The sequence below is a fragment of the Arachis ipaensis genome, chromosome B9 (genome assembly GCF_059453495.1).
Source record: "Arachis ipaensis isolate K30076 ecotype BB chromosome B9, ASM5945349v1, whole genome shotgun sequence".
Taxonomy (NCBI): domain Eukaryota; kingdom Viridiplantae; phylum Streptophyta; class Magnoliopsida; order Fabales; family Fabaceae; genus Arachis; species Arachis ipaensis.
Window position 1 is genome coordinate 23,735,135 of NC_142444.1, and position 9,112 is coordinate 23,744,246.

General features: G+C 37.1%; 1 protein-coding gene across 1 annotated transcript; it reads left to right on the forward strand.

Moving 5' to 3' along the window:
• The first annotated feature begins 1,584 nt into the window (after positions 1–1,584).
• On the forward strand, positions 1,585–5,297 carry LOC110266791 (zinc finger BED domain-containing protein RICESLEEPER 2-like). The gene is made up of 9 exons (XM_021111807.1): positions 1,585–1,793; positions 2,409–2,551; positions 2,629–2,690; positions 2,854–2,864; positions 2,949–2,986; positions 3,081–3,287; positions 3,354–4,705; positions 4,786–5,104; positions 5,194–5,297. The coding sequence occupies exons 1-9, from the start codon at positions 1,585–1,587 to the stop codon at positions 5,295–5,297; spliced, it is 2,445 nt and encodes an 814-aa protein (XP_020967466.1).
• Positions 5,298–9,112: the final 3,815 nt, after the last annotated feature.

Here is a 9,112-nt window from a genome sequence, read left to right on the forward strand (position 1 = left end):
TTATTCAGCGAATTTACATTTTCGACGGTAAATTCGCCGATAATAATTGGAGGAAAACAAAAAAAAATAGCCATGTAAGTTAGTATCGGATTTATCGTCAGATAAATCCGCCGGTAAACCCATTTAGTCAATACGTTTCGTTTTGGTGACTGGGAATGGTTTATCGTCGGGTATTTTCAACGGTAATTTTACCCTAAATTCGAAGTGTGAACGCTCTCCCTTTCATTTCAAATCTCTCTCTCTCTCTCTCTACCCTTTCTTCTCCCTCTCTCTCTAACCATCTACCTCCCCACCGAACTGTCAACTCCGCCATCAGCCCCGCCGCTGCCACCTCCTCAATCCATCTCTCTCTCTATCTCTCTCTCTCTCTCTCTCCTTATTTCTTCCACTCTCTTCCTAACCCTCTCCCTCCCTGCCGCTCCGTCAGCCCCGCCGCATGTCAGCCTTGTCGCCACATCTTCTTTGGCAACCCCTCTCCTTCTCGCTGCCATCCAGTTCTGCCAGTTGCCACCAATAGCACCGGCCACCACCAGCATTCTCCCATTCACTTTTGTGTCTACATTCTCCGGTGAATAAATTTTTATTTTTGTTTTCGTTAAATTTAGGATTAATTTAGGTTTTATTGTTAATTAGTATAATGATTTAGTTAGAAATAATTTTTCTGTTTAGCGAATTTACATGATTAAGATAGAATTAGATTATGTTTAAACTTTTGTGAGTTCTAATGCTGTAATGATGTGATATTGTTGTTTTTGTGCTGTTGGTATTGAATTGAAATTGAATTTAGTAAATTGGTGATGCTCAAGTTTAAATGCACATATTTCACATAGTTCAAGTTATTATGTTCAAATAGGCATATTGCTAAATATTTGTGAAGTTGGTTAAACTTATTTTTATATGGGTTAATCTTCGGTGAAACTAATTTTATATGTGTAATTAAATATTTAATTTTCTATCATTTTGGTAGTTCTTTATTTTATGCATAGTCAGTATAATTAATTATATTATATTATTCATTATAATGTATATTATATTTGATTGTGTTAAGGTATTATTATTATTATTATTTTGCATAAGTCAATAGTCAACAAGTTAATTAGTATCTCTCGATAATAAGTAACATTAATTTTTAATATGTTTTAAGAGTGAGAATGACAGTAAATTCAAAAGAAACTCAAATATGAGATCATTTTAAATGACTTACGGATGACTTCTTATTTGAATATGGACAAAATTATACATGTAGTAATATATATTGCTAAATGTTTGTGAAGTTGGAATGTGTACTTACCTCTTTTATTTTAATTTATTTAACGGATAATGTATTTCTTTAACTAAGCTTAACGTAGTTTATTTTGATTAAGTATTTTGAATAATGTTGTGAATATGTTTAGCATATTTTTAATTGGTATACTCTTTGCAGACATGACGTCAGGTAGAGGTGTTGCGGATCACCCTAGTGGTCGTGATCGTGGTAGAAGAAGGGTTTCTGCCGGTACCCCTGGAAATTCTGGACCATCTCCCTCTAATCTGACTACCCGGATGATGTCATAGGTTGCGGGTGCATCAGAATAGCCAATCATTATGGTGCCTAACCCCAACTACTTTTCTGTATCTACGGCAACGACGCCGCCTCTATCTGCTCAGCAGCCTACTATCTCAGCGACGCCACCTCCAACGACGAACACGGCGGCACCGAAATTCTTTCACGGAAACCAGCCAGTTGATGCCCCTCCACCACCTCCCATCACACGGTTGACGATAGGGGTAGCAAACGGGCCTAAACCCGCTGGGTCAGCCCACGTAACCCGCCAAAAAAGATGAACCAGGCTGGAAATTTGGGACCGCCAAAAGACAAAAGCCCGCCTAACCCACACCGCTTAAACCGTGGGCTTTGGCGGGGCGGGGCAGGCTTCCCCGGCGGGCCGAGGCATTTTTTTGTTAAAAGGCTTATTGTTTTCACCCAGACCCAGAACCCAATTAACCCCGACCCGACCTGACTCCCCAATGAAACCCCACTGAATCCCTAACCCCAATTTCCAGATTTGCAGCTTTGAGCTTCCTCGACCTCAATCCTCACCGTCACTCTCAGTCTCTCACTCGGTCACTCCCTCGGTCGTCAACACGACAACACAGAGGACAGAGCTTCAGCCTTCAGCCTTCAGCTTTCAGCTTCTCCAGTCTCCAGTCTCCACTCTCCACCCATAGACCATAGTCAGTCTCACTCACACGGTCACACCCGCAGTCTAGCACTGAGTATCCTCACCCTTCAAGATCGCACTTCCGTCGACCTCAGCCTTCACGCTCGCACTTCGGAGTTCCGTCCTTACCCCTGACACTCGCTGAGTCGCAGTCACCGTCGATCTTCGGTCCTTGTGAGTTGTAGCTACCGCTGCTGCTCTGTCTAGCCGTTGTCGCTGCTGGTCTCAGTCCTGGGCTCCTGGGTCTTGTCCTCTCACTGTTGGTCTCGCTCTTTGGGTCTCCTTGTCTGTCTTCATCACCGTGACACCGCTGCTCCTCGCCTCCTCTGTCCTGGTCCTCGTCTCCTCTGGTATGTTAGTTTTCTGGCTTAGGATTTGAGAAAAGAGATTTAGGTTTATTTGTTGTGTTTTTTGTTGTTTGATATAGGTAAATTAGGGTTTATGGTTGATAATGGTTATTTGATTATATCTGATGCAGATTCAGAAATTGTTTGCTGTTTTTGGTGTTGTTTGATAATAGTTGAGTTTTGATTACGGTTGATAATTGTTGATATTTGGTTGAATCTGATGCAGATTCAGAAATTGTTTGCTATTTTTTGTGAAGTTTTGATTATGGTTGATAATGATTGATATTTGGTTAAATTTGATGCAGATTCAGAACTTGTTTGCTGTTTTTTGTGTTGTTTGATAATGGTTGAGTTTTGATTATGGTTGATAATGGTTAATATTTGGTTAAATCTGATGCAGTCATGCAGATTCAGAAATTGTTTGCTGTTTTTTGTGTGGTTTGCTAATGGTTGAGTTTTGATTAAATCAGATGAGTTGATACTTGTTTTATTTCAGATTCATATAAACAATTTATATTTGCTTTTATTTCAGAAAATATGAATTCTGAAACTGTGAGTAACCTTGTTACTGCTGGAGCTGGTTCTGAGGCTGCTCCGGTTGAGGTTGATGAACCTAGTTCGAAAAGGCTGAGACCAGCAACATCTGATGTTTGGAATTTTTTCAAAAATCTCGGTCTAGATAAGGATGGAGTAGAACGTTTTGAGTGTAAAGGATGCAAGAAGGTGTTTAAAGCTGGAGGTAAGTGATATGGCACTTCTACTCTAAAACGATATCTTGATAGTTGTACTCAAATTAAGCATGAAGATATTGGTCAGACTATAGCAGAATTGCAACTTAAAATGGGTGCACTTAAGATTGATTCAGGAGTGGCTAGAGATATGTTTGCTTCTTATGTAGTTGCTGGGGATAAGCCATTCAATATGGTTGATGATAGGAGATTTAGAAATTGGGTGAAATATATAAGTCCAACTTTAAAACTTCTTTCTAGGAATACGGTTAAGGCTGACATAGTGAAAGTTCACAAGAGAGAAGCTGCGAAACTTAAAAAAATTTTAGTTTCCATTCCAAATAGAATTTGCTTAACATCTGATCATTGGACTTCCAGTACCAATGAGGGGTTTATATGTTTGACTGCACATTTTGTTGATGAGAACTGGAAATTACAAAGTAAAATTCTCAATTTTTGTCATATGCCTCCTCCTCACATAGGATTTGATTTGTCTTCTAAAATCTTTACGCTTTTGAATGAGTGGAAAATTGATAAAGAGATTTTTTCCATTACTTTGGACAATGCTTCTTCTAATGATACTTGTGTTGAACACTTGAAAAGTACTTTGGATGTGCATGGTTCATTGTTGTGTGATGGTGAATTATTTCATGTTCGTTGCTCTGCTCATATTTTAAATCTTATTGTCCAAGATGGAATGAAAATATGTGGTGATGCAGTGCATAAGATTAGAGATTCTACTAAGTATCTGAGAAAATCTGAAAGTCGAATGGTTAAGTTTAAAGAATGTTTTCAAGATATTGAGGGACTTGAGTATACAACTGCATTATATTTAGATGTTCCTACTAGGTGGAATTCACTTTATGCAATGCTTGCAAGTGCTATTCCATATAAGAAAGCTTTTGAAATGTATAAAGTAAAAGAAGCTGGATTTAGGGAGTATTGTCCTTCATCAGATGAGTGGAGAAGAACTAAAAAGATATGTGATTTCTTGTTACCATTTTACGAAACTACCAAGTTGATGTCTGGAACTTCTTACCCAACATCCAACTTGTATTTTTTACAAGTTTGGCAAATCCAGCTTATTTTGATGAATAGTTTGAAGAATGATGAAGTGCTTATAAGGAACATGGGAGAACAAATGATGATTAAGTTCAAGAAATATTGGGAGGAATACAGTGTTATTCTTGCATTTGGGGCAGTTCTTGATCCTAGATTTAAACTCAACACTTTGGTGCATTGCTATAATGAGATTGATCCTATTAGTGCTAAAGACAAAGTGGAGCATGTGAAGAGTAAGTTATACAAGCTCTTTGAGGTTTATGACCACAATTCCTCTACAACTGTAGAGAGTTCTTCCCAACTTCCAAGTAATTTTTCTCAAGCAACATCTTCTGTAATTGGAACTCAGCTTATTAAAATTGTTGGTGTAAGTATTTTTATCTACTTGGTTATATGTATTTTTTATTTTTCATACTTTTTGATTCATATATTGTTTGCAATGCAAAGAAATTGATGTCCCGCAATCAAGAAGCTGAAGTGAAAAGTGGAAAGAACCAACTTGATATTTATTTGAGTGAGGCAACATTATTTTGCAATGATACAATCATTGATGTTTTGCAATGGTGGAAAGACAACCATCATCGTTTTCCAACACTATCACTAATGGCACGAGATTTATTGAGCATTTCTATTACTACTGTGGCTTCAGAATCTGCATTTAGCATGGGTTCTCATGTTTTAAATAAGTATAGAAGTCGTTTGTTGTCAGATAATGTTGAAGTGGTGATTTACACCAGAAATTGGATACGTGGATATGATGATTATGGTATAATTATATTTATGACATACATACTTGAGTGATTTTGAACACTGTTATGTACTATTTTTCTAATATATTTATTTACTTTTTTCTAGAGGAAGATTTAGATGAGGAAGATATTGCAAAAGGAGAAGGCTATTCTTCAGGAGTTGGTTCCAATGATGTTATTGACTTACATGAAGATGAAGATGAAAATTAAGTGTTTCGAATTATGTTTATTATGCTTTGAAGACTATTTATAATTATGTTTTTGGATTTTGGATTATATTTATTTTGTCTATGGGACTATTTATAACTATGTTTTTGTATTTTGGATTATGTTTATTTATTTTGGAGACTATTTATATTTCATATTTGCATTTATATTGATTTAAATAGAAGATATGTCTTTATAAATATTAAAAAAAAAAAATTTAGGCGGACTTAGCCTGCCAGCCCGCCATTATGCGGGACGGGCTAGGATTTTGGGACCGCCTGAATAGGCGGGGCGGGGCGGGCCAGCCCGCCAGAGGGCGGGCTTCCGGCGGGGCAGGGCGGGGTGGGGCGGGCTTCCTCGCCTGCCACCCCTAGTTGACGATCTGGCCTGATGGCGGAATGGCATAAGTCTTTTATATGCTGAAAGGGTTTGATATATCATAATTATTGATTCTTGATTATTGATTCTAGTTTAGTAGATTTAGTAGATTTATAGATTTTGCTTCTTGATTATTGACTGTTGTTTATTGATTGTTGATAATTGGTGCTGTTTAAGCTAATTATTGATGGATAGAGTTTGTGACGCATTCCAATTATAGATTAACTCTGCCGAAATTTTTAAAAAAATCTCTATATATTATGGTTATTTGCTTCTGAAGTTTTAATTTATATTGCCATATTGGTTTGTTTGTGAATTGTTGATAGGTTTGCGCCAAATAACAACGCATGTACTCAGGAGATGATAAATGCCATCAAGCTGATGTACGACCATCCATGGCCGAGCTACAAGAAGATCCCCTTTGAGACCAGAGAGCGGTAATTTTAGAAGTAGGTGGTAAAAACTTAATATAGTCAAACCTTATTATCTAGTTTATATCTTCTATTTTGTTTAATATAATATATTTTGATTAACTAATTTTAAAGTTTCTTTGTGCAGCTTCTCTTTATATGGGACAAGTTGCACGATGCCCTCATTAGGAAGATATACGACCATCGAATGGGTAGTCGGCTGCAATAGATACTAGAGGATCTATGTAAGAGGCACGACCCCCTCACTACCTGACTTTTCCTGGAAATCAAGAAGGCTCTGTATGCTCACTTGGAAACCGATGAGGGGTTCAAGCATCGGCATCTCACAAACAAAACTAACAAGGCGTCGGCCAATCATCCAAGTATACTGGTGGCTCAGCAACCTTCATGAAAACTAAGGCCAGGTTGGTATCTAGTTAAATTCTTTGATATATCATTAGTAGAACAAAGTCTTTCAACAACCTTCATCGACCTTCTCTAATTTTGTTATAAACTTAGTTAAATTCTTTGACATATCATTAGTAGGCATCCTAACATATTGTTTCAATGCAACATGTGTTGTCGAAGTTGTTGGATCGCGATGCGACATTGGCAAAGACCTTCAAGTACACCCACACTGTGAAGGAGAACAAAGAGAGATTTGCTAATCAGCGGTTTGTGGATTATTATGTTCGTAAATATCTGATCTTATGATATAAAATTTTCAATTAACTGTAAATTATCATTCTAATCATAATAACATGTGTTACATAGAAGTCCTACACGCAGAGACTGGAGGCCACAACTCAGCAATCTCAGCGAAGTAGGGAGGACATCCATGGCTTTGTTGCTTCAGTCGCCGATCCCGATGCGATTTGGCACGAGACTACCTCAGCGCCGTACAAGAACCACGTATACAGGTTGGGGTCGTTCTTCGCCAGCAGTCTCCGCACCTCCATGTTGAGACCATCGTCCGCCTTTACCATCAGTCGAGCCATCGATCCCTGGGAAGGCATTGATTTGAGGTTGCAGGTGCAGGAGCTCACCCAGAGCCTTCACGAACAAGCTCAAGAGCTGACCGAGAGTCGGGAGAGGTATCAGGAGATCCTCACACGCATGATGGACACGGATGATCTCAGGCTGGAGTGGAGGGAGCAGCTGGAGTGGCTTCAGCGGATGGAGTAGCAGATGTTGGTGTACTAGGCTCAGATGCACGTCGGTGATAGCAGTGCTGCTGGTGGGACACAGACATCACCGTCTTCTTCGCCACCTCAACTGGACCATGAGAATAACAACAATGACGACTATCAGGATCTTTAGTGATTAGGACTTTGTTTTACTGTTTCATTATATTTATTTGATTTATTTGACTTTAATTTATTTAAAAATTTGATATTTAATATTTCATAATTGGTTTCTATTATTTATAATTTGACCACTAATTATGTTAAAAGTAAATTTAAATACAAAATAAAACTAAAAAAACAATAAAAAATTATGTCATAATATTTTTTTTAAAAAAAATTGATATTACCGTCAAATTTACAGAGGGCATAATTCGACAGTAATATTGCAAAAAATACGATATTGTGCCGCCAAAGTTATCGTTGAAAAAATCCGCCGGTAACCAAATAATTTTCAGGCAGGTAATCCATTGCATAATCCGACAGTAATTACTGTCGGATGAAAAAATTTGACGGCAACTGATTACCGACGAGGTTTATACTGTCGAATTTTTTTCGATGGTAATTCTGACAATACTCAACTTTTTTCTTGTAGTGGTTCCTTTAATATCGGTTGGAGGAAGACACGAAGGTAACAAATAATGATTTGGTATTTCATTCAATACCTAGTTATATATACCCTCTGAATTACTAATTAAGATGCTTGATTGAATGTGATAATATTAAAATACCAAAATATCCTTATGTTATGTTTCTAAACCCTAAACCAAGTATGAATACATAAAATAGTTATTAAGTTTTATTAATTCATTACATTCTCGTTTGCATTTGTCTCTTTATTTATAGGAGAAATGCAGATAAAATACTTTAAATCGATCGAAACAAGGTTACACATATACTGGAGGTTCCAAAACACTGATAAGACGGAGATGAAAAGGCAATAAATTTTAATTCTTTTTCAAATATCTATTCATTATATGTAATATTCATTTTAGTTATATGAGTGTCAATATTCAATATTATTATAGGAGCAATTACAGAAAAAGCACATTAGTATAGGAGAGATATAGACTATGGTTTATAAAAGAAAGGATGGCTCCTATATCCATGACGATGCACGTGTTGTTGGTGTAAGTGTTGTTTCATAATTTTACACTCCTCTTTTTGTATTTTTATTGCTAAATTTGAAATCATAATAACTGAATTCTGGGATGTTAGTAGGAAGTAATTGCGAATTTTGAGATTAAAGATGAATCCTCTAAAAAATTTTCACAAAGTGATTCGCTGGCATAAGTCCTTGGAAATGGGAACTTAGGACGAGTTCATGATGTAGGTTTAGAACCATGTCCTATCCAACTTTTTGGTGATATATGCTACATAATAGTCAGGCTCTGGTGTGCAAATTGAGGAGTGTCAAAAAGGAGATTGTAGAACTAAAAGCAGAGACAAAGAACTAAATATAGAGATTAGGGGTGTGCATGGCTCGGCCCGGCCTGGTCCCGAACACTTTAGGGGCTATTTTGGTGTGATTTCATCGGGTCTAGGGTTGGGTAAGGGTCTCAAAGATAGACCTGGTCATTATTTCGGGTCGGGTTCGGGCCATAGCTCGGGCCACCCGAAGTCGGCCCGGTGGCTCGGTCATCATACACAATTAATATTTTGTGTTATTAGTGATGGATGATGGCTATTCTTATGTGGAATTTAAGTATTGTAAACCTTAATATTTTGTGTTATTAGTTATTATAAGACTATAAGTTAATGTTTTATGTTTAAAATACATAAGATTTTAGACTAATACATAATATTGTGTCATTTATATTGATTTAAATATTTGGTATTATTAGAC

What these genes read in the sequence shown, in the direction of transcription:
- LOC110266791 (XM_021111807.1), top strand. Translation starts at nt 1,585, where the DNA reads ATGGTGCCTAACCCCAACTACTTTTCTGTATCTACGGCAACGACGCCG. An exon ending in AACGGGCCTAAACCCGCTGG is followed by an intron (nt 1,794 to 2,408) that starts GTCAGCCCACGT and finishes TGCTCTGTCTAG; the next exon opens with CCGTTGTCGCTGCTGGTCTC. An exon ending in TGTTTGCTGTTTTTTGTGTG is followed by an intron (nt 2,987 to 3,080) that starts GTTTGCTAATGG and finishes CTTTTATTTCAG; the next exon opens with AAAATATGAATTCTGAAACT.